This window comes from Palaemon carinicauda, chromosome 5 (assembly GCF_036898095.1).
Source record: "Palaemon carinicauda isolate YSFRI2023 chromosome 5, ASM3689809v2, whole genome shotgun sequence".
Lineage (NCBI taxonomy): Eukaryota > Metazoa > Arthropoda > Malacostraca > Decapoda > Palaemonidae > Palaemon > Palaemon carinicauda.
This window is the reverse complement of record NC_090729.1, coordinates 141,930,978-141,958,109: the sequence shown is the minus strand read 5'-3', so window position 1 is coordinate 141,958,109 and position 27,132 is coordinate 141,930,978. Positions and strand designations below refer to the sequence as shown.

Sequence of the window (27,132 nt, the reverse complement as noted above, 5' to 3'; positions counted from 1 at the left end):
TCGGGGTGAAGATTGCCATGTGTCGTATCAAGAAATATGTCCCGATATTATGCGATATCATTAAAGTTATATTAAGGATACTCGCGCCAGGAGTTAGAATTCTGGAAACCTGTGGTTAATTCTCTGGAAGTATCACTGTAGCCAAATATCCCTTAGAAAGCGGACTAAAGGAACCTTCCATCAGGACGACATGGCTGAGCCCAAAAATTATTTTTCATTTTTTCATATTTTATTATATTCGTAGTGTGTTATATTTTGGTCCTTCAACTTTGTCTAATTACACCTTCTTCTTTGCAGCATGCCCTACTCCTTGTAGGGTTTGAAGTGGAACCCAGAAACAAGTAAACAAAGTGGCATAGAAAAGTTTTCAGTGGCAGCCAAACTTACAGGTTGTCAATGGCCAAACCTGGTTGACTGTTCATGCAGATAATGAACCACAGTGTTGCGGGGTTCTCCTTTAAACTTGAAGTTTTTTCTGTCATAAGTCAGGAACTTTCTCTGGAATAATATTTCATGATCCTGCACCTGATTATGTTGCTAGTCAGCTTGGAGAAGACTGTTAAAAGCAAGTTTGCCGGGAGCTTCTAGTTTTGCCGCATGAATTGCAACCTTGTTTTATAATCCCTTGGATCGTGATGCAAGCTACTTGTATTTGAATGTATCCCAAACAGATACCCGGTTAGGGTGTGCCTTTGTTTATAATTGCATCTGGAACCCTAAGTGTGTCCAGCCTGTGAATAGTTATTTCTTTTTTTATTAAATTTTTTTCATCTTGTTATTGTGAGGCTGGAGTGTAAAGGGGTACTAATATTTCCTTTAACTGCTTATTTGAATTTGACAAAAAAAATGTTAATGTAATCCTAACAGTTTTTTTTTTTTTTTTTTTATCAAATCTGTTTCTAATAAGTCATTTATCATAATTTTTTTCTCCCACACTGTCCTGTAATCAGTACTAAAAATTTTTCCCTTTCACCTAATGTTCTGACACTTTACTTAAGCTTGAAGCTATCTTACCTATAGAAGATAGAGCTATTCATGTATGTGTATATTGCTCATTTTCCCAGATATGAATCAGCGGTCATGCTACACGTTTATTCAGCAAGCTCAAGGCAAGGGAAGATAAGGGGAAAGTAAGGTTCTTGTTGGGTCCCCTTGCCCAGTATAAAAATCAAGGGGTGGTGCCAAGTGCCTAGTTCATCCTTGATTGCCTTTTACCCAGATTTTTGGGTATTCCACCATTGTATATTTTTTGTGTAGTGAACGTTGGGGTGTGGTCGGCATTCGGACACTAGGCAGTTTGGGTGCTACCTCTGGCCACAGTTGGCAAACCACTACAATATCAAGATCAAATTAACCCACTTAAACATTTGGCTTACTCTAGTTGTCATATGTAGCGACTAGTATTGCAGCAAGGCAAAGGTTTAGTAGCAGAAGGAACTAAAGTATGTAAAGATTTTGAGGATCTGTGCGAGATTTTCGAGTCTGCAAAGCACAGCATACTTTCAGAATCCTTATTGAGTAGAATGCTAACAACAATATATTGATCTTGAGGGGTTAGGTTAGGTTTGGGAAGAGGGTGTGAAGGACCATAACTATCATTAGTGTATTAAGGGAGGATTCACCTAGCTTCTGGATTATAACAAATGAAGCAAGTAATGTTAAAAGCTTGTGAAGCTCATCACTATTGAAAAATGGCTGAACTTGTGTGTTGTCTAAAGGCGGAGAGATGTCATTATCATTCCTGCTATAATCAACTAGTCCAGTCTTCCCTGGTTTCTCCCCTTAACTAACAGCAATTTTCTTTTCGCTTAGAACTGTTAATTTGATCAGTTCAGCAACCATTGGAACATTCTTTCCACGAGTGGTACCGAGAGTGAAACGCATTCTTCAAAATTATTATTTAAATATCAGTATTGCCCATAACATGCTACACAAAGAGAATGAGGATCGCAATCTCCCAGAAACAATTGCCATGCACACTCCACACACTTATTGCCAACCAAACCAGGGGACATATCTGAACAATCTAGAGAACGTGTGATCACAGTCGAAAAGACAGAGAAACTACACTACAGAGACAAAAAGTATATGGTGCAGCAGTTCTGGACTTCTTAACACATCCTGCTAGAAGGTCTCGTCTCTGTTAAGGGCATGTATTTTTATTGAAGGGAAAGAGAATGGGAAAATTAAAAAATTTTATGGGTGTCAATATAACTGAGCTACTGGAAAAGATGAACATCAGGGGAAGATCACATATATAATAGGATTTTCCTTTGTTAAAACAACCCTTTTTTACTTTTATTCAATTCTACAGTGAGGTTTAGTCATAAATAGTTTATGGTTTAATACTTTTTTCCATCTCCAAACAGTGTTGGTCTTTTCTTATTAGGATGAATTGCATTTCGTAATTATTACTTTTAGTGTCTTTGGTATTACAGTAAATGCTTCAAATTCCCTGTGGTTTTGACTTCCTTTTGCAACTTTATCCAAAGTTATTGGCTGTCTTTCCTGTTTCCTACATATGTTGAGACCTTATCTCCCACACCTGATGGATGGCTAAAAATAAACTGAAATTTATTATTCTTTAAATAATACTATGTTATTCATAATAGCTTTCGATTTACAATAAAATAGAATTTGTGAAGATAAACTTTATTAATAAAATTACCTAGGTATTGTAATACGAGGTCTAAAAAGAACAAGCATGTTTTCTACTCTATTGTATTCCTGGGATGACAAGGATGAAATATGTGGTTTGATTATCATAAAAAAAAATTTGAAATGAAAGTGTGTTCATAAAGAGGGCACGGTGAGCATAGAAAATATTTTTTGAAAATCATGATATTGTAATTCATTTATTTAATAAATCCTTTACAAAGTTGAACTGCCAACTTGACATACAATGTAATAAGCAATTACTTCCACCAAGATACTCCAAATCCTTGCTGTGCAAAATACATTTAATTAGAGCTCGCTTCACCCGAGCGGTTTGAAAACATGCGGAAGATTTCCCCATGTTAAAGAGCATGCCTTCACACAAGAGGTTTGAAACCATGCATTCCTCTGCATCAGGGAACAGAATGCTAGCCTATTAGCGTTTGTTTGAGATGGAGGACGTGAAGAAGAAAGTGGTCTTTGTGTATATAATAAACAGGATGCTAAAAAAAAAACTACATAAATGGTGGACCCACCCAATAATAATAATAATAACAATAATAATCAATATTATTTCAGCAACAATCATCATCATTTCTTATAACATGATGGTATCATTGCAAAACACTGATCAATCCTTTCACTATCTTTCTCTCTCTCTCTCTCTGTTGATCGCTACTAAAAGATTGGATAGTTTATCTTGCGTAACACATAAGAAAAAGAACACAATCACTTGTATAATCATGATCTTATTTTGTTTAGTGTACTTTTAGTACAGTGTATAATAATAATAATAATAACAATAATAATAATAAAAAGACAATTCCTATTAATCACTGAAAAATAGCAGTAGAAGAGGAACACCTACCCTCTGCAACAGCTGAACCACTGCTACCGCACGGGGGAAAATCTGTCGTCTGAAGGGTGCCATAAACTTCTTAATTATTCTAAACTATGCAGCACCCACATGGTTTAGTAGTGTATATGGTTTGAAAATCACTACCCTCTGGTTATTCTGCCACACGGTAATTAACCGTAGTGTGTGAAGGGCCTCATTGAGTTACATTTATTTCTAAACCACACTTTCAAATCGCTCGTGTGAAGCGGGCCTAACAGGTGTACTGTTTTGCTTTGCTCAGTTATTTTCAATTCTCTCCACTCTTCCCTCATTTAAACATCTCTATGGCCTCTTTCCTGGTATGTTCCTGACCAAATCTTAATGGGAGAGTATGAAGTAACTGTAGAAATAGTACAAAGATGGATGTCATAAGATGAAGAGAGGACTGAGAATCGACCAAATAAAAAATCTTAAGGTGACAAAAAGGAAGTACGGGAGAAAAATTCAGGAGAGTGGCCATACAGATGCTATAGGACAGGTGTGAGGGTGAACTCAATTATGTATACTAAATGTAACACATGCAGTAGTTATAGAATATTCTGTAGATTGCAAAAACAGGGGGATTAAAAGATTTCAAAGGGGCAAAGTGTATCAGAAGCACAACGGTGGAAGGTTATACCTTAAAAAAATGAGAAAACATTTCAGTTACGGGAATGAAACGTGTATTCAGAGGGCTGTGAGATGACAGTAACAGCAGTCTTTCATTAGTAAACAAGCAAAATGCATGATGCTACTATAAGATCTCGAATACAGTGCACTAAGTAGCTGTCATAGGGATCAATAATCATAATGAAGATTATATAAAGGTGTAACCACAATGTGAAGATTCATCATTGAACAGTGGAAATCATATATTACAAATAAAAGTTTCAGAGATGTGTGGTGTCAAGTGTCTGGAAAATAGGCTAAGACCTCAGATTGAAATTATTTGAGCATGTGATGAGAAAGGATGGAGATAAATTGGTCAGTGAAAAATATGGCAGTTGCAGCATAAAGACCAGTAAAAAAAATCTAGAGTTGCAGTAAATGGGACAGATGAAGGCATGTACCAGATGGGAATAAAAAAAAAAAACCCACAACAAAAGAGAAGTGAGCTTACTTATATTACCTCTAAATCATCAGGTGGAAAATCAGATGCAGAAACAATAATGATGGCAACCAATGTACAAAGGTGGTGAAGTGTTTCCCTTATTTTTTTATCCAGATCATATTCTGATGGAATCATTCAGTTAAATGAAAAGACATCAGATGACAGTTTCAAATATGGGATACATTTCTAATACAGTATATCATAACCACATATTTTGCAACAAATAACTGCTGTAGCAACAGAGGATTAAGAACTTGTTTTCAGGCTCTGGAGTGAAATACATGAAAACTGTAGCATTGTAGAATGCCAATTTACTTGGCATTGTTTTGTCATTAATATATATTGTACTATTATCATCATATCCTATTACTGTACAGTGAGGCATCAAACCCATTCCAACTTGACGCCCAGGCTCAATGTATACCTGTACCTGACAAGAAATTTTCCCCAATAGATACATCTGGGATTTTGCTGGTCATGTATACAATACCACAACCTTCACGAAATACAGTGCATATCCTCACATCGAATAAAAATAAGGTCAAACACAGGTCAGCACACTAACATACATTTAGTAAGTTAGCATAGTTTTATTGTGATGCAATTGCCCTGGGTGAAATTTCTAAATGAGTTTGTTGCTAGCTCCAATTTACATTTACCATATTCCTCTTTTTAAACAAGAGAAAAATAAGATAAGCATTTTTCTAAAAAATTAAGCAACAATCCTAAGTTACAGCTATTCCTAGGATTTCAGTTCCTAGAGTAGTTAAAAGCTGAAACTTAGAGGCACAACAACTGCTCCAAGACATTAAATTTTAAAACACTAGTTGAAGGCCCATCACTTGAGATAACTAGTAACTTCAAAAAGTACAATACTACAAAATATGTCACTGAATAGTTACTGTGGTAATGTAAACTTTTGCAGAACTTTTATCATTACTAATGATGTAATGCATCAACCTTTACACTTAAACCACACAGGTAATGTCCACGATCAGAAAAATTAATAATTTCTGCTACTGAAAATATGTACTGTAAAGTTCAAGTTTGGAGAAATTCTAGTTGAGAGAACATATCTAGCACACACACATATATATTATATTTCTGAACAAGCCAATGCTCATTGCAGGCTGATATGAAACAAATAAGGTATAGTATACATTGTAACTTAAGAGGGATCTATAACATACTGTAAATAATTGCAATGACCATACCAGGATAATTTACATGAAGACAATGAAAAGTGTACATCAGGGAATTATGAAAACTAAGGAATATTCTACAGTGTCATTTTAAAGACCCAAAATTGAACTATTATTGTAAAACAGGGCATCACATAGATAACTATGGCACATGTACTGGCATTTACAGTATAACTTTTATCAGCATAGCAAATTTTGTCATGGAAATGATTTTGATACTTCATATTGCCCAAGAGAGAAAAAAGGAAACAACCCATTTATAGTAAAATACTGCGTGTTACTGTACCTTATAAATAAATAAGGTAATGAATACTTAGCTTGTATATAAAACTTTTAATTTTAATATTTACACACAACTGTAAAAAACACAATAAAGAGCTATCACTTCTAGAAGTAATAGAGTACAAAGGAAAACAACTCTCCCACTTATGAATGAACTTGCTGCTTCTAAAATTACAGTACCTTGATGAAGTAGAAGTTTTCAATTCTCAAAACATTTGTTTTTCCAACTGATTTTTAAGGAACTAATCAAACTAATTTATGATACTTTGAAACTTTTCCTTAATTAGATCTCTTTTGAAACTCTACTTCAGTAGATATACTGTATGTCTCTATACCCTGGTAAGTAAAAGAAAAAAATGGAGAACCTTTAAGTATCTAAACCAGCAACAAATAGAGGACTACAGTATTGTATTTCCAAACACTCAACTGTTTTACACATACTTTTCCCATATTCAATAAAGACTTCTCAAGAAATCGTATTCTCATCATACAATAAATTTATTCACGTGGTATTTATCAATGACTTCAATTAAAACACATTTTACATTCTCATAAGATCAGTCTATTCATATCCAACTGTATTCATTCCCATTCTAACACTTCCTTATTACCAATTACTACCCAAACAGACACTTCAAACTAGACACTCATAATATATTTGAATAAAGCCTTACCATCCAAAGCACCATTTAAATCTTAATTACTATGTACTGCAGAAATTCCAAAATCTCCAAGACCCTAATTATTCAAATCATATTTCAATCTGAGAAAATTCCCTTACAGTATACATAATGAATAGGAAATAACTATCTATCCAACATAGCTATGCTTTACCCTCACTGCTTGTTGTCATTGAAATGCTTTTTATAAAAAAAAATTTCCTTAAGACGATTTCACAAGCCAATTCCATATAAATTCTGAAACACAAACAAATGTCTCTTCATACAATGGCATTTAATTCTCCTTTAAAAAGGGACATCTCACATTCATCTTTGGGGCAAATTCTTCTTGTATCATTTCCAAAGAGGGATAATGAGGAAGTATGATGTTTTTTTCCAGAGAGGGGGCATTGGAATATTAAGCTGGTTACATCAGCTGCTACTTCATAATATAGCCTCAAATATTTTTGGCTACAATTTAGTTTTTAAATTGAAACAGGTATTACCAGTCCCACACAATAATGTTGCAAACTTCAACATTTTGGGCTCATTCAAGAAAATTACAGAATAATTTACTTATCTTCATACAATTTGAGAAATAGGTCTCGAGAATTTTTCAAGAAGTGCATGGTGAATGTTCCTTTTCTATCGCCATCAGTGTTTATTTTAATTTACAGACTGACTACATAACTGAAACAGTCCATTAGTTTTATGATATCCCCAAAAAATCTCCTTTCCAAATTTTGTATAACCTTACAACTTATAATGACCTCCAATAAGCATTGGAATGAGCCCTAACAATATAACATCCAATAGAACTATAATTGATTTTAAGAGATACTGAACTATACCACAGCATTAATTCACACAATAAAACAATTCCTTATGTAAATTTTATTGGGGAAATATGTCGACAAAATATTGTCTGGGAACAGACGTTAACTCGCGCACAGTGAGCAAAATTTACTCTTATCTATGATATAGGCAAAGGTACACTAAATGGATGACATAATGCCTTTAACTGAATCATAGCATTGTAGTACATCTAATCAGGTCTATTTAGAGAAAAACAGGTTTTGTAAAAATATAGAATGATTTTTTATACAACAAAATCTAATCTCACTAGATATACTGTACCTCCTAAAAATGAGTTCTTTGTTACCTGTAATGCCCGACTGAAAAAGTGACGAAATGTAGAAGAATATGTTTCCTAATTATATGTTATGTAGTTCTGTCAGGCCCTTGGATCACACATTTGAAGACACTGAAGACTAGTACTTTCCAAAGTTTATATGTTTATGTTTTCCATCCATCATGTTATTAAACCAGCACTGTATGTCATTGCAAAATATTATTAAAAAGTAGCAGAACATTACATCTCATGAGACCCTATCAATAAAAATAAGCAGTACTTAAGACCTTTTATAGAATATAAAAGGCATAAACCCAATACAGTTTATGTATATACAAATATATGTACAAAATGACTAAAATACATCACTACCATTTTGGAAAGCGCTTTGCATTACTCAGAAACCACGAATCGATGGGACGTTTTGAGGCAATATGGCACTCTACATGAACTGAGTCTGTCATCATATAAAAATTATTTTTGATTTACCCAAAAATTCTGTATCCTAAAGTGAATATAAATTTTCCAACGAACAATTTTGCAGGAATATTTAACGAAAAAATATATATACACTAGTATATAACTGCCACAAATCAACAAAAACCCACAAAAAAAAAATATTTTTTACCAAGCTTTATGTGTTGTAAAGTGCCCTTCCAAAAACAAAGTATCTACAATGTATTCTGTATATCTATATCACGAGCTAGTATATCTGATCAGCATTTTCATTCTACACATCTTTACATACTAACACTTAAGTCAGTAGTCATTTGGGAAGTGCATGTAATTTCAACTCTAGTATTCTCCTGGGTTTTGTACAGATTAATATCCTCGTCAAATTGCAACTCAATTTATTACTTTTACAGAAAATAATTTGACTTTACATGAAAACTAATGTAATTCTTTATAGACATTATCAAACTGCATTTCCTTTCAGAAATGCATTATTAACATAATACCTAATGTAATGAAAATATTTTAATGAACAAAATAAGGCATAAAAAATATTTTTAAGCTATTAAACCCAAAACAAATTGGACAGTAATTCCAAAGAATACATAAAGAATATTATTTTCACTTTGCCTGTGCCAAAACTTGCTCTTCTTCCTGTTCCTCTTCAGATGATAGAGGCTGTCCATGAATGAAAATTGGAGATGCTTCTCCTCTCACAGCTTCGCCTGTGACATGCACACTAACAATATCAGAGCCTGGGATCTCAAACATAGCATCTAAGAGTAACGTTTCCTGGGGAAAAGTAAAAAAAATAAATAAAAAAAAAAGCTAAAATCAGAGAAATTGTTTTTATAAAATTATTTCAATACATTCCTAAAATTAATTTGCTGTCTGCTCTTGAAGCTCAAGGTTCTTGACTAGAAAATTGAAAATGAAAGTTTAACCTTATATTTACAACCAGCCTTCAATTCCTCACAAACCTCACCAAATTGCTGTGTCAACTTGGATTTCTCATAATGTTCTTAATCACAGTAAGTACAAGGGCTAAGTATTATATCAATTAACTTTATAAAAACAGAATCTTAATAAAAATTTATTATCTCTATACTCACCTGATTTTTGTACTGCTTCTTTTCCAACAGAAGTTTAATAGATACCGGAACCTTTAAATTGAAAAAAATAAATGTTCCCATTTTCTTTACCTTCAATAAATACTTGCTAGTAATGGAATGGAACATCATAGCAGAAAGTGGTAATAAGCCCAAAACTGCCACAGTAGATACTCTTTGTCCCTTTGAGTTTTCTTAGTTGTCAAGGTCTAGTTCAAAGGTTCTCCAAATTGTTTACTTATTATTGCACATTCAGATGTCTTCGACTGATTTTGTTAATAATTAGGTACTCCTCAATTAACAACGATGGCTTCTATGACAAAGAAGAGTAAACTGGCATAATTTTATTTGTCGATTGTATTTTGTATGCTCTATATCATATGCAATCTTAAGAGTTTTGTAAATAAATCATTTGTTTGCAAATCAAGTTTGGGCTTCCGTTTGATTTGATTTTCAAAGAATAATATAAGATATACAATACTGTACTATATTTTAATGAACTCCATACTATATGGAACAATAAGAGCAGAAAAATGCCCATAATGTAAATATATTTTCTTTATATCTAATTATTCTTTTTGTCACCATAACAGTTGTTGAGAAACTCACAAATATCTATAACCTACACACAGAATAAGCATCAATATTACCAATAGTAATATGAATACAGTAAAATTAGCGACAGCCTCCAATCTATATGAAGGGGCAAAAAGAATAACCTGGCAACTACAGACCAGTACGTGTAACTTCAGTGCTTTGCAAAACTTTTTAATCAATTGTAGTAGATTTAATAGTAGAACATATAGAGGAAAAACGGATTTTGAGCGAAGCGAAAAATCTATTTTTGGGTGAGATAGCCATGTCGTCCTGATGGATGGTTCCTTCAGTAGCTTCCTTAGGGTATATATGACTACAATAGATATTCCCAGAGAATTAAATTAAAGGTTTCACAAAATTCTAACTTCTGGCGCGAGTACCCTAAAGGTTTCCCTCTAGGATATCGTATATCAACAGGGGACGCACGCATTAACACGCCACAAGGCTATCTGCACCCCACATACGCTTCGAGGGGGAAAGGTGGCGAGATAACTGAGGAGCCGCTCCAAAGTTACCCTCCTTCGTTACTGCTACGGTACTCACGACGTAAACAAATGGCAACCATATTGTGTGACGTCACGTTCGTCCTCATTCCTCTGTTAGTAGCTTCTACATCAGTTGATTTTTCCCTGATTGCCTTACTTTATCTGTTTTCATCCATCCTCATGTCGCAGCCTTCGGCCTCGCCTTCTTCTGGAAACTTGAGTACCAGGTTCTTGTATTGTTTAAATAAGCTCTGGCCGTAAAGTAATGGTTTTTTAACCTTAATTCTTGTGTTTTGTGGCAGAGCTGTGCCTCTACCGGAGGCGCCATTTTACGAAGTCGCTGTTCGCCTCGCATGCTTTAGCTAGTTAGCCAGAACAGCCCTCCCGGTCTTATAACTAATTAATATCATTAGTTATTTAGTCTTCATTGCTAGGAATTAGTTATATTATGCTGTTAGTATTCGTTTTAGGCAACTAGTGTTTGCAGGGCAAAAAGAATAACCTGGCAACTACAGACCAGTATGTCTAACTTCAGTGCCTTGTAAAACTTTTTAATCAATTATAGTAGATTCAATAGTAGAACATATAGAGAAAAACAATCTTTGGATAGACAGCCAACATGGTTTTAAACAAGAGAGATCATGTGTGACAAATCTTTTGGAATTTTTCCACATGTTTAGCATTTATGACAAAAGCAGGGCAATAGACATCATATACCAAGACTTTCAAAAGTCTTTTGACAAAATTTCTCATATAAAACTAATGGTCAAAATTATAGCAATAGCCATCATTGACGCAACAGCTGAATGGATCGAAGATTAAGTAACAAACAGAAAACAGAGAGTTGTAATCAATGGAGAAGCTTCAGAGTGGGCAACTGTTACAAGTGAAGAACCTCAAGGATCAGTCCTTGGACCATTGCTTATTTCTGATTTACATTAACGATAAAGATTTATGATTGACTATTAGAATAGCCAAATTCGCCGATGATACTAAACTAGGCATAAATGCTGCGACCTCAGAACTCGTGCAAGCCTTAAGAGAAGATCTAATGAAGCTAGGAGAATGTTCCAGAAAATGGCAAATGCCTTTCAACTGTGGATCTAAAGTCATGCACATAGGTTATAGTAACCCAGTCATATTACTCACTGCTGGGTTATGAAATAAAAAGAGTGGACCAGGAGGAAGATCTCGGTATTATTATCAGCAAGGATTTGAAATGCACAAAACAGCGCATAAAAGCTGAAAAAATGCACAAAAACTAATAGGTTACATAAAGAGAAAATTCAAATACAGAAACAAAGACACTGTACTACAGCTGTACACATCACTATTAAGATCCCATCTAGAATATGGAGTCCAATTCTGGGCTCTTAAGTATTCAGAAGGATTTAGATAGACTGGAAGCAGTACAGGCTACGGTCACCAAACTAGTTTCAACACTATGGCGATTTGGATACAGACGTAGGATGGAACATTTGAACTTATTTGATCAACAAACTCACCAACTAATGGGACAGTTAATAGAGGCATTCAAAATTCTTAAAGGAATAATAAATGTAGATTACAACAATCTATTCAAACTTAGCAAAAATCAGTCCCGAGGTAATGGATACTAACTGGAATAATTTTCATATAATACATTTATAGCTCATTACGGTATTAGTTCTCTCTCTTATTCGCTGTCAGGATGCCAGAAAATTTCAAATTATTCTCTCTCTCTCTTACCCGTACATCTACATCACACAAAACACACGGTGTAGTCAAATACTTTACATTTTACTGTAAATATTAGGTAAGGCAACCAATAAAATAGCCTACTGTAAATTACGTTCTACACTATGACATCAGAAATGGATCGCATCGGTATTGATGTGATCCATTTCTGATATTATAGTGTACACTACCGAAATATTTGTTTGTAAATTAGTACCATAATGTATTGCTGGGTAAAGTACACAGTATAACACAGAAAATAAATTTGATTTAGAATGCAAAAACACACACACACACACGCACACACTCTCTCTCTTTCTTTTAAATTAAATCTTTATTTCTTTACAAGGTCTCTATTTAATACTCACTAACAAAGCCATAATAAATAATTTCCCAAGCTTTATAATCAAGCACCTCAGAGCTAAAATCTATATGATATTGTGCATCAGCAACATGAATGAAACTCCGGTTACCGTTGCACGATTCAACTCTCAGTATAAGTAACTAAAATAGGAGAGAAGTATCTCAAATAAAACTAATAAAATTAGTATGCTAATTGGAAAACTATAGATCAAGTAATAATAGTTTCTTTTAGTAAATGTCAAATATCCTTTGGTGGCATGCCTTAATAATAAGGGAGTTATTTGATCCGAAAATTGAGGTTGATGACAGACTCGCAATGTTGATCAGCTGAATTGAATGTAAACAAAGCATGAGGTTATAATATGCCGTTTTTAATTACAAATACGATACTAAAATGTGAATGTTACATGCATTATCATTGGATACAGTTAAGTGAAACACCAGTTTAATCATGATCCAGTTTATTTCAAATATAGCAGTAATTTTTTTACCACAGTAAATGGATATACACTACAGTACACAGAGGCCTAGGATCAGCTGGGCGTAGAGATAGATAGTGGCGCACAGTGCTCCCAGTGTAAAGGAGCGTGGGCTATTTGAAATCATCGCCCAGCTTGAATTTTATCGCAATCTTTATGAGAATTTTTATTTAATTGGTATTGCATTGTTCTTGGCCGCGAAAAAACGAAACCGCAAAGAAAGAACCCACGATAAAAGAACGCCGACTGAGGAATAGACTCTTTAGCTACAGTAAGCAGCTCTTCTAGGAGAATGGCACTCTAAAACCAAACCATTATTCTGTAGTCTTGGGTAGTGCCATAGCCTCTGTACCATGGTCTTCCAATGCCTCGTGGTAGAGTTCTCTTGCTTACAGGTACATTCGGGCACAATATTCTATTTTATATCTCTTTGTGATTCTCTTTTTTGAAGTTTTTATAGTTTATATATAAAAGATCTAATTTAATGTTTTTACTATTCTTAAAATATTTCATTTCTATTGTTCATTACTTCTCCTGATGTTTTTATTTCCTTGTTTCCTTTCCTCACTGGGCTATTTTTCTCTGTTGTGGCCCTTGGGCTTATAGCATCTTGCTTTTTTAACTAGGGTTATTGCTTAGCAAGTAATAATAACAATAAGCAAATTATTAGGGTATTTTTCAGCTACAGTATAAGGTTACATTATGTTTAAAGGGAGATATTTCATCACATTAAAAGTCTTTCTCTGTTTTGGTCATCCTCATTTTCATGTACAGAAGGGTGAACTAAGACATTAAAATAGAGTACAGTATCTACTTTACTTCCCATTTCATTTGTTAGAACTGGTGAGGGGACTGCTGTTCATTTGTTATTGAGACTCATTTCAGCAGTAGGAGTACTAGTCCTTACATTTACCCTTCTAAAGTTAACCTGCGATGAGCTAGTGGCCAAGCTCACAAGCGAATGGAGCAAACTGCCATCTGAAAATTTTTTGCATCACATCAACTTTAGTATAAACTTCAACAGACACTCCATCTACATATGAAATACGAGGTTGTTTCAAGAATGCTTTCTGTAGAGTGGAGGGATATTAGGATCTAGAGTACCAACTCTGTCTTCTGCCTCACAATCTTTGTGTCTAAAAGAGAGACTAAGACTGCAGGAATTTAAAGTAAATTAGAATTTAAGGCTAGGGAGAACATCTAGACTCTGTAAGGCAATGTGAACCATCAGAACCCTTGGTAAATGGAGCAATATTACCACTCGATCCAGCTTGTGGAGTCAGGCCAGGGTTAGCAACCAGACAGATAAGATCAGAATTACAGTAATACCTTGAAATACGAGCATAATTCATTCCAGGACCGAGCTTGTATGTCAAATTGCTCGTATCTAAAGTCCATTTTTTCCCATAAAAAGTAACTGAAAAAATTAATGTTTCCACCCTCCTAAAATCACTCAAATTAATGATATAACAATGGTATAACATATTTTTAATTGCTGTAGTACTTGGCATACACACACAAAATCATATAAATGATTGCTGGACTATGTCTGCAATAAAATGTGATTTTATTATGGAGTTCTTACCTTTGAGACAGATGATAGCGGCTAACGGTGGTGTGTTTGGAGGAAGGAGGGAGGGAGGGAGGAAGGGAAGGAGAAAATTGGATGGTACCATATTTACAGTTCTTTTCACTACATACCTTAACACTTAAACTTAACTGAACTTAGCTTACTGAAATTTAGAAAAAATATTCTCATCTCTTCATTTTTGTTTTTTTATTTCTGTTTTCTTACTGTTCTTTACTTGTCTTGGCTCTTTTTGACTCTCTTTCACTTTCACTTGCTGCAGGCCTTTTAAAAAATACCTATCCAAGGAGCTTTGGTTCTGTCTCCCTTTCAAAATGTTGTGGAAATGAGCGAGGCAAGTGATGATAAAAAGAGCTGAAGCACAACCAGTAAACAATTTATCAGGATGTCTCTTTCAACAAAATCATAAACATCCTGCCACTTTGCCAACACTTCCTTAATCTCCTGTGAAGAAAGAAGTTCTCTATGTTTCCACCTCCTCCTCGCTACAGAGCTCTTGCATCACCATATGTTACATCGTCTGGAGGTCGATCAACTTTTCAGTCGTAAGCTCTTGCATCACCATATGTTACATCGTCTGGAGGTCGATCAACTTTTCAGTCGTAAGCTCTTCTTGATGCTCCTCGATAAGGTCGTTGACATCTGCCTCATCTACCTCCAGCCCCATGGACTTTCCGAGAGAAACAATCTCTTCCAACACAATGGGTTTGAGGTCAAGCTGCATATTAAATCCTTCGAAATCCCTCCTAGCTACAGAATCTGGTCACAATTTCTTAGAAGCTGAATTTAAGTTTCTTCGCGTTACACCCTGCCATACTTCATCAATAATTCTTAAAGAATTCACAATGTTAAAATGGTCCTTCCAAAATTTATGGTGGGATTGGTGTTATCTATGATATAAAAGCATATTTTGAACAAATGCTTTGTATAGTTTCTTGAAATTTTAAATGACTAGTTGGTCTTAGTGCTGGAGGAATGGAGTGGGTTTGAGCGGTAGATAAAGGTACTCAATGGACTTGAAATCCTTGAGAATGTGATCTTAAAGACCTGGAGGGTGGCCAGGCCATTGTCTAAAATGAGAAGACCTTTCAATGGCAGGTTTTTCTCCAGCAAATACTTCTTGACTACCAAACCAAGGGCCAGATTTACTCATTCTGTGAAGTTTGTCTCATAATCCATGCCTTTGAATTTGCTTGCCACATCACTTGAAATTTTTTTTTTTCAGGATCTTGCGACTCCTGAAAGCTTGTGAGTTTTCAGAGTGATACAACAGCAGTGGTTTGATCTTTCAGTCACCGCTGGCATTAGTACATAAGGCTAGAGTCAATCTATCTTTCATGGGTTTATGACCCGGCAGTTTTTTTCTTCTGCTGTGATGAATGTCCTCTGTGGCTTTTTTTTTTTTCCAAAAAAGGTCTGTTTCATCGGATTTGAAAACTTTTTTGGAGATGTAACCTTGCACAGCAATAAGAGAGGCAAATTGTTCGACATACGCCTCAGCGACTTTCACATCCAAACTCGCAGCTTCCCAATGCCTCACAACCGAGTGGATCCCAGTTTGCTTTTTAAAGTTATCAAACCAGCCACGACTAGCTTTGAACGTCTCCACTGGCGTTGATGTCTCCCCTCTCTCAGCTGCTTGACTGTTTCAAATCTTCATAGATTACGCTGGCCTTCTCACAGATGATTGTTTCAGTCACACCATCTTCCGCAAGTTGCTCTTCTTTAATCCACAACAGAGGCCTCTCCATCTCATCATTTATATCAGTCAGGCCACTGGAAGGCTTTGTGCTCTTAACAACATCCTTCTGTTTGAGAATGCTATATATCGATGTACTCCTCTTTTAATGGTGGGTCAACTCACTCGCATGGACACTATTCTCATGTTTTTCAATAATTTCATGCTTCACCTCTATCGTCATCATGCGCTTCTTCTTCTCACTGCTAATGTTTCCACTCGATTTATTGGGACCCATCACTTATTAGGATAATTATTTACTAATATAATTCAAAATCATGTAAACAATGCAAAAAACACAAGGAGACGCTTGGAGATACATACAGCAGTCTGAGATCACGCACAATGAACAAGTGATGCAGGCTTTGGAAACTAGCGCTCGGCCACCTAGCGTTATCATCTGTAAGCGTGCTCGTATCTCAATGCAAAAATTTGCTCGGCGGCTTACTTATATCTCAAAATGCTCATATGACAAGGTATTACTGTACCACCTTTAAGAAGACTCACTGGCCCTCTGAGATTTAACATTGGAAGCTATGAGTTAAAAGCTTTTGAACTACACCACTATCAAAACTTGGGTGTTTAAGTGTGAATTAGAGAATGGTTCTGGTGTGCCATTATCGTTACTGTCCCCACTATAAAAACTAGCCTAGACTTCCCTGGAGTTTTGCCTGAACTAAAGGATAGTTTCATTTGAATTTATGAACTTGAAAAATATGTTATCCAGAGAAAAACAGCGGAAGCATTTGCGCTTCTCAATGGTTATCTAAATCACTGTACTGTCCCTGAGTAGTAATTACTTCAAATCCAGAGGAAGACATCTTATAATAAACATACTAAAACTCATCACAATCTGAAAGGAGTGTGTAAAACAAATGTGACCAAAGGATTGAAATACAGAGCCCCTAGCAATTGACTGCTTCACTTCTTGGCATTAACCGCTAGTGTGTCTCATTACATTACTAAAAGCATATCTATTAAAAGGGTAAAAATTGAAATTTTATTTCAATTTATGTGGGTAAATGCTAATAAATTGAGTTTCTAGAAAAAGCAGCAATATGAACATCAAGGGAGGTTCATAAAAAAAAATAATTTCCATTACACTCATTAATAATTTGTGCTTTTTCTTCTCCATCATGCAGGTATCCCACTACTGAATTCAATAGTCATACTTTAGACAATTTCCATGGTACATGCCATGTGCTGCTTAATGATGGTATCTCCCTTCATTCCTTACTTTTCTACTTAATAAAGAGTGAGATTAGGAGGCTGAGAAAGAACTTCCTATATCATTTATGAGTTTGTACAAGTACAAATACAAAATTGTGTTAAAAAGTTTCACATGGCCTAATTAGTCATATAGGCTACCATATTTCCCATGATATGAGATGCAATTTTTTTTTCTGAAAAATGCCTCCACGAACCTCCCTGTGTCTTAATATAAAGAATATATGCTAAATACCTAGACCCAGAGTCAAACAAACAACATAAAAAATATTCCATATAGTAAAATTTCTAGAGACTTCCTTATTTGCTCAATAATCAATTAAAATTATGTGAGGAATTTTGGAAATATTACTGGAATTTTACTTTTTTACCAAAATTTGATAAGGAACATTTGACAACAATGCTTTCAGGTAAACAAATACTTGAAAACATTGATAGGCATTGGTGGAACTAAAGACAATAGTTTAGTATTTTTTTATATGAATTTGTAATACAATTGGGTTGTCAGGTGTACAGCTAATTAATATTTACCTACCTCTTGAATCTGTAAATTTGATTAAGCCTGTTCATATACATAGCAAGTGCAAAGTTGATGTCAGTGGAGTCTTATCAAATGAATATATATTGAACAGTGGAGTACTCCAAGGAAACGTATTGTCACCTTATGTTGTTTATCCTCCTCATGGATTTTATGTTGCATAGAACAGTTGGGGATGGTGGAGAAGGATTGGACTGAATTGGTAACAAGAAACTAGCTGACCTAGAGTATGCTAATGATGCTGTCCTTATTAACAGAACACCATAGGACTTGCAGAGCTTGCTTACCAGAATGCATGATATATCACATGAGGTTGGGCTCAAGATAAATAGAAGAAACGCAGAGATAATGCCAACGGAATATGCAATGGAAGATGAAATATCATTGGAAGGAGAAAGGATTAAGAAGGTGGAATCATTTAAATATTTAAGAACTATGATCTCTAATACAGGATATTAATGAAAGATTGAAAAAAGCAAATCAGAGAATGGCTAGGTTGAGTAAAATTTGGAAATCAAATTGCCTGAAATTATATATAAAAATAAGGCTATATCTCTGTTTAGTTAGATCGGTGTTACTATATGGACATGAGTTGTGGTATAACAATCAAACAATATCCAACAGATTTTGTAGGTTTGAGAACAAAGCCCTCGGAGGAATATTTGGAGTTAAATGGCAGGACAAGATTAGAAATGCAACTTTAAGAGATATTACTCGAGAACCTAATTGGATGAGATCATGGTGAGGGGTGGATGGAGATGGTTTGGGCATGCTCTTCGCACTCCCCAAAAGAGATTAGTTCAACAAACTTTCAACTGGGCTCCACATCAAGGCACTAGAAGTGTTGGAAGACCAGGCCTACATGGCTGAGGACTATGAAGCATGAAGTAGATGATGAATGGAGAAGTATTGAATTAAAAGCTCAAGATAGTGACGACTGGTAAAATCTAACCAAGGCTCTTTGCGTCGACATACCTAGGAGGAGATGATGATGATGAACACATTCCATACAACACTTATAATGTGAAAATTTAATGAGCCAGACGAGAAATCACACTGTAAAATGGTCGACTAGGAATTGCTGCTAGGATAGGTTGCAAAATCCTCAGTATATTTTTTTCCAAAAATAATCTATTTTGGAAATAATCTTTTTTTCTCTTATAGAATTAAACTTATCTATCTTGTAAATTAGTATTTTCTTTTATTGATAATATACAGTATCAATTTTCAGTAAAAAGAACCATACAAAAAGTTTTAATATCTGTAGAGTTCCTATCATAAGTATGGTGACATCATAATACCGGCAGAAAGCGACCGGGCAGTACAGTGATTTCCTTCCAATAAGCTAACAGTTAGTAGTATTCCCATTATCAAAACATCAAGTAATGATAAAAGTATTTTGTGGGTATGCATTAGTTGTTATGAGTACTACGTAGCGTAATTTTGATCCTAAGCTATTTTATCTAATCTCTGGTAATAGATCGATATTTATCTAAATAAAGTACACTAATAGGACAAATATTTTCTAAAAAATATATTTCCTTTTACATTATGAAAATGAAATACTTTTGCTTGGTAAGTTAATATTTTCTTTCATTTCTTACAAGAAAAAAGAAAAGGCATTTACATATTTTGCAAGCCATTCTTTGTCGAGTTTACGTCACGTGTCTTGTGATGTCATATTTCTTGCTGAATCGCTCTGGCAAACCGAATGATTTCCTTTTATTGTGTTACAGAGTAGTCTTATTACAGTACTGTATTCCCATCATTGAAACACCGAGTAACGATATCATGCATTTTAGTGGTTTGTATTAGTTATGAGAATAGTGCTACTTACCATAAATTTAAGAAAATAGTCCTACGATGTCATATTTCTTGCGGAAGGCGAACAGCAAATGAAATGATTTACTTTGGATGTGTTATCAATATTCCCATAATCGAAACATCGAATAATAGTATACAGAATTTCTAATAATGTTTGGATGTGTTATTAATATTCCCATAATCAAAACATTGAGTAATGGTACACAGAACTTCTAATATTATTCAAAGTGATATAAAGATTTAACAGAGAATTAAAAATCAAAATACAGAGAGAGAGAGAGAGAGAGAGAGAGAGAGAGAGAGAGAGAGAGAGAGAGAGAGAGAGAGAGAGAGAGAGAGAGAGAGAGAGAGACATTCATATGATAACTAATGCTTATGTAATATTCATTATGAAGATATTTTGAGTAAGAAAATTACATAAACAATGCTATGTGCGCATAATCGCAGTACAGTAGCGTGACCTTGAGATCAGCTGATGCCAACCGAAAGTAAAACTAAGTAATTGCTGAATATTGAAATGCTCCAGAAATTGAAAAATAGCATACAAACATACTTTAATAACCACAATTAAACACAATATTTTCTAGTGAAATATGAAGGCTTATTAATGAACTAAAATTTAAATACTGTATGAAGCTTTAAAAATTAACTAGCCGTACGCACACACACACACTCATTTAGAAAATAAGAGAGAACATATTTGTATGTTTAATAATAATAAACAAAGTATATGAAACCTATGATATCATATAACATACTAATACTGATATAATATTCATCATGAATGTATTTAAAATAAATTAAGAAATTACATAAACAATAAGCCATTTGTATGCGTGCATTATTTCGATACGGTAGAGGGACCTTTAGATCAACAGCACAGCTGATCATAAGCAAAGGTAAACAAAAAAAGTTGGTAATCGTTGACTACAAAAAGCCAAAAATGCTTCAAATTGAAAAATAGAATACAATAAAATGGATTTATTAGAGCATAAGATATACTATGGAACAAGAAAATTAAATAATGATATAAAGTAAGAAAATATTGATAAAATATGACCTGGATGATTGCCGAATTATAAAGCAGCTTAATAAATCTATGGAAACTTCACTTTTTTAGTTCGACATGCGTCAAAATCGACTTGCAATGCACCTCTCAGTCCCTATCTCCGTCGTAAGTCGGCGACTACCTGTATAGGTTGTGTCTTACCACTTGTAGTGTCTTATGGCACAGGAAATACGGTATGTCTGAATTGCTAAGTAAGTTATGAAAAGTAGGATATGTGACCAGAAAATTTTTTAAAGATCAAATTCCAAACACACTCAACACCAAAGTATAATGCCTTATTAAGGGCTAACACTAAAACATGTTAAATGCTAAGAGGTAGGCTAAGGAGGAGAAAATTACCTTCAGCAACAGACGATGGTTAGGCTTTTACCTCTGATGATAAGAATGAAGATATATGTAATCCATTACTACCTATTAACAAAATATGATTCAATGTGATAAATGGGTCTAGCTATAGGACATCCAAGTTTCCAAGATTAAACTTGATTCAAGTTAAAAAGGACCTCCAAGTACCTACGTACAAAATGTAAACCGAGAAAACCTGTCAAAGCCCGTATGAGACTGTTAAAGTGGGCTTTAGTCAGTGTCTCCTAAGACAAGCCTCACTGGAGGAAATGTAGTATGATGAGGCACTCAAAGCCTTTTTTCTCTGGCCCCTTTTACAAAACTCTCACGGGCTCATGACCCTCTTTATCTGATCAGATGTAGGAGTGAGATCTTTTGGAGTCTTGGGAGTTACAAAGTTGAAAGACAAGAGGTTAAAGGAAGCCTTCACAAGATAAAAGACAAGAGGTTAAAGGAAGCTTTCACTATTAGGTGTCTTCGGGTTTGAAGCTTACAAAATACAGAAGAGGGTCTAGGGGATCAGCAACTCATAGCATGTGAAGGTCCAGAGGGGATGGGGATAGGAAACTAAGCAAGTACAGAAATCCCTTGATTGTGGTCAGGAAGTTCGTATGATTGGCCTTGATTTTAGTGCTGCCTTTGACCGTGTTAATCATGAAGCCCTTGTTTTCAAACTCAAACAGTTGGAGTGGGTGGGTCGTTTCTTAGCATGATTATTGAATTTTTAAGTAATAGATCACATAGAGTTGTTATTGATGGGCACCATAGTGAGTATAGGAATGTGATGTTCTGGTGTTTCTCAGGGTAGTATTCTTGGCCCATTACTTTTCATACTATATATACATGACATGTGGTTTGGCCTAGAAAACAAGCTTGTTGCATAAGCAGACAATGCTACACTCTTTGCATCCATTCCATCTCTTGAATGTAGATCTGGGATTGCTAAATCCCTTAACAGAGATCTAGCTAAAATTAGTGCATGGTGCAAATTATGGGGCATGAAGTTGAATCCTAATAAAACTCAAAGTATGATTGTAAGTTGATTAAGGACAGTGGCCCCTCAACATTCAGATCTCAGCATTGATAATGTTTCTTGAACTCTGTATGACTTAAAATTCTATTCTGAAGTAGTGTTTTAATTCTCTCATTCTTCTGGTTTCGAGTATTGTTCTCCTGACTGGTCTTCAGCTGCTAATTCTCATCTTAATTTGTTAGTCAGGAACTTATACGATCTATTAAATTTCTTATTCCTGATCTAGATATTAATCTCTGGCACCGTCGTTCAATTACAGTAGTTCGTTATCCAGGTTGCGTAACATTTTTCATAATTCTGATCATACTTTACATTCAGATCTTCCTGGACAGTTCTATCCTGTTCGTAATACAGTACTAGGCATGCAGTTGACTCTAATAGTCAGGCATTCTCCATCATGAGACTCAATACAAAAGAGTATTCTAGAAGTTTTATTCCAGCTGTGACCAAGTTGTGGAATGATCTTCCTAATCGGGTAGTTGAATCGGTAGAACTTCAAAAGTTCAAAGTTGCAGCAAATGTTTTTATATTGAACAGGCTGATATAAGTCTTTTTATAGTTTATATATGACATATCTGTTTTGTTGTTATAGTTTTTGAAATAATGTTAATTTTTTCTCATATTTATTTATTTCCTTATTTCCTTTCCTCACTGGGCTATTTTTCCCTATTGGAGCCCTTGGGCTTATAGCATCTTGCTTTTCCAAGAAGGGTTGTAGCTTAGCTGATAATAATAATAATAATAATAATAATAATAATAATAATAATAATAATAATAATAATAATAATAATAATAATAAATGTCCCTGTAAGGGTACATCCCTCTTCTCCATAACTAAGTTTGTTAACAGGCACAGCATCTTACAAATAAGCCAAATTTAAGAGACACCCAAGGAGAGTGCAATTCGCTTACCTTTGACATAAATGTCAGGTGCTCAAGCATTAAAACTAAAGGATGATGTGCCTATGAGCAGGAGTTTTGGATTTTATAACACCTGAAGGCATTAATTAATAAGGCAAAATGAAAAAGTGGAATAAGGGTTCCCAAAGGATGGTTGAACTGGACCCTATACTAGTTCCAATAAAAAACTTAATGGGCTTTGATACTTTAGTCTAACACATTTTTAGTAAGACAGCAATTAACCAGATATATATTTATTTTCTAGATTTACAAAACATATTTTTCAATTTGGCTTAGGGAATGTAAAAAAAATGATATTTTCATTATAAAATAAATTTTTGAACATAATTACCCGGTGGATATATATATAGCTAAAGTCCCTGACGTCACAGCAGAAATTCAAAACTCATGGCAATCGCAGATTGGGTAGTTAGGTGTACTACTAGTGCCACAACTCGCCAGGTAACTGTAACCATTCCATGAATTCTCAGATCTTCCATGCCCATAGGTCTCTAGAGGGGAGGAAGGGAGTTAAATTATATATATCCACTGGGTAAGTATGTTCAAAAATTTATTTTATAATGAAAATATCATTTTTAAACATCTGACTTAGCCGGTGGATATACATATAGCTGATTGACACCCTTGGTGGAGGGTTAGAGACAGCCAACATTATTGGAATATTACTCAAAAGTTTAAGAAAATGACAAATTCGTAGATAATTTGTATTTTTCCTAACTATACAAACCTTAGCTATTTACATGAGGTAATTACTTCGGCGTAGCTGAATGACGAGCCATAAAGTTTTAACGAGGGTTTCCTACCCCGCCGCTAGTTAGCGGGGGGGGGGGGGGGTTAGGGAGGGGTAGCTAGCTACCCCTCCCCCCTCACACACACCGGTGAATAGCTCACTTTACTTAGAGGTAGGACTTATCTTGGGGGACAAGGCTGGCGGGCACATAACTGTAAATAGCTAAGGTTTGTATAGTTAGGAAAAATACAAATTATCTACGAATTTGCCATTTGTTCCGTAACTGAAATACAAACCCCGCTATTTACAAGGGGTGACTTAACCCTTAGGAAGGGAGGTAAGTCCCCTGCCATACTGGCTTTGGCTTGCCCGGGGGCCCCTAACCCGAATCTATTAAAAGAACTCGGGTCGAGGGGCCCCTGCACCTCGCAGGCAGTTGTGAGACTGCTGCGGCCTACGCAAGTTGTGTGTGAAGGTGAGCAGTGACTCGTCCTAGGAAGTTGACCTGGAGTTCTTCAGATGGAAATCTAGGCTAGGACTCTCCCAATACCACCTCGTCAGGGTATGGGGACATGACAGTATTACAACTTAATACTAGGAACACAAGGAAGCATGGCTTACTTGCAGAGGTTCGAGGTCAGCTGTGCAAAGGACCCAGGATGCTGTTTCTCTCCAAGGGAGGAGAGGATGAAGAAAAGAAAAGGGCCAGACAGATCTTTTCATTCACACAGACTAAAACTGGGTAACAATGCCCTCAACCTTCTGCTACCTGTCCAATAAGGAGCCTGAGGTTAGACCAGATGTTGTGCAGCCACCACAGGGCCGATAGAGAACGTATCGAGCCTCCTGTGTGTCACGTCTTGCAGGTAGTGGGCCGTGAAGGTGGTCTGACACTTCCACACCCCAGCTTGCAGGACCTGCGTCACTGAAAGGTTCTTCTTGAAGGCCAGGGACGTAGCCACGCCCCGGACGTCATGCGCCCTACGGCAACGTGACGGAGGAGGGTCAGGATTCAAGGGTAGATGAATTACCTTGCGAATCCAGGCTGAGATGGTATTCCTGGTAACCCTCCTCTTCGTCTCCCCGGTGCTCACGAACAATGCTTGCACCTGGGGGCGGACTGCAGCTGTTCTTTTAAGATACAACCTCAGACTCCTGACTGGGCACAGTAGGAGATGGTCTGGGTCATCTATTACAGAACGAAGACTCGAAACCTGGAAAGAGTCGAACCGGGGGTCCGGCACTCCCGGGTTCTGAGTCTTAGCCACAAACTCAGGGACGAAGCTGAACGTTACCTCCCCCCATCCCCTTGAATGGGCGACGTCGTAGGAGAGGCCATGAAGTTCGCCGACTCGCTTGGCCGAGGCCAAAGCTAGCAGGAACACCGTCTTCCAGATAAGGTGGCGATCAGAAGCCTGGCGTAATGGTTAGTAGCGAGGTCTCTTAAGAGACCTGAGAACTCGAACCACGTTCCAAGGAGGAGGTCTCACTTCCGACTGAGGGCAGGTAAGTTCATAACTCCGTATGAGAAGAGACAGTTCCAGCGAGGAGAAAATGTCCATTCCTTTGAACCTGAAGGCAAGACAAGGCTGAGCGATAGCCTTTCACTGCCGAGACTGAAAGGCACATTTCTTCCCGCAGATAAACGAGGAACTCCGCTATTGCTGGTAAAGTGGCATCGAGGGGAGAGATATCCCTTCCACGGCACCAACCACAGAAAACTCGCCACTTCGCCTGGTAGACTCCAGCGGATGACTTGCGCAGGTGGCCAGACATCCTTTCCGCAACCTGTTGCGAAAATCCTCTCTCTGTGAGAAGATGCTGGATAGTCTCCAAGCGTGAAGCTACGGCTTTATGGTAGATGTTGGAGTGTGGTTGTTTGAGTAGCTCGTGACGTGGAGGGAGCTCACTCGGGATCTCTGTGAGGAGTTGCAGAAGGTCCGGGAACCACTCTGCATGATGCCATAGCGGAGCTATCAAGATCATCGAGAGATTGACCGATGTTCTGGTCTTGTTGAGTACCCTCCTCATCAGACAGAACGGGGGAAAGGCGTACACATCGACGTTGTTCCACCGTTGTTGGAAGGCATCTTGCCAGAGAGCCTTGGGGTCCGGGACTGGGGAGCAGTACAGCGGGAGCTTGGTGTTCAGCGCCGTAGCGAGCAGATCCACTGTCGGGGAACCCCACAAAGTCAGGACTTTGTTGGCTATCTGAGGATCCAAAGACCAATCGGTACTCACTATCTGCGTCGCTCTGCTCAGACTGTCGGCGAGCACATTCCTCTTGCCTGGAATGAAGCGAGCCGCTAGCGAAATCGAGTGGACTTCAGACCATCTCAGGATCTCTACTGCAAGATGGGATAGCTGTTCCGAAAAGGTACCTCCCTGCTTGTTGATATAAGCCACGACCGTGGTGTTGTCGCTCATCACCACCACCGAGTGGCCCGCCATGACATGGTGGAACTTCTGAAGAGCCAGGAATACGGCCTTTATTTCTAGCAGGTTTATGTGAAGGTACCTTTCTGATTCTGACCACAGGCCTGAGTTCCTGTGGTTCAGAACGTGGGCCCCCCACCCTTTGTTTGATGCGTCCGAAAACAGCATCAAATCCTGGGAAGGGACGAGAAGATCCACTCCCTTTCGTAGGTTCTCGTCTGCCACCCACCAACTGAGGTCCGCTCGTTCCGCAGATCCCATGGGGATCAGGATGTCGGGGAGTCGAGTCCTTGACTCCACCGAGACTTGAGTCGCCACAAGAGGGACCTCATTCTGAAGCGGCTGTTGGGAACGAGACGGGTCAGGGAGGAGAGGTGACCGAGGAGACGATGCCACGATTGGGCTGGGAGTTCCTCTCGATTGAGGAAAGGTTTCGCAACCTTACTCAGCCTTGCTATCCTTTCGTCTGATGGGAAGGCTTTGTGGAGATTGGTGTCTATGACAATGCCTAGATATACCAGTTTCTGAGAGGGCTGCAGAGAGGACTTCTCGAGATTTACCAC

General features: G+C 36.7%; 1 protein-coding gene across 5 annotated transcripts in view; it reads right to left on the bottom strand.

Annotated features, from left to right (window-relative positions):
• Positions 1 to 6,353: 6,353 nt before the first annotated feature.
• The window catches only part of ClpX (Caseinolytic protease chaperone subunit), a 241,868-nt gene continuing 221,089 nt past the window's right edge, over positions 6,354 to 27,132 (bottom strand). For all 5 annotated transcript variants that reach the window (XM_068374151.1, XM_068374155.1, XM_068374153.1 and 2 more), the window contains exon 13: positions 6,354 to 9,163. In XM_068374151.1, the coding sequence (XP_068230252.1) occupies positions 8,993 to 9,163 (171 nt within the window). In that variant the 3' untranslated portion in view covers positions 6,354 to 8,992. The remainder of the gene's footprint in view (positions 9,164 to 27,132) is intronic.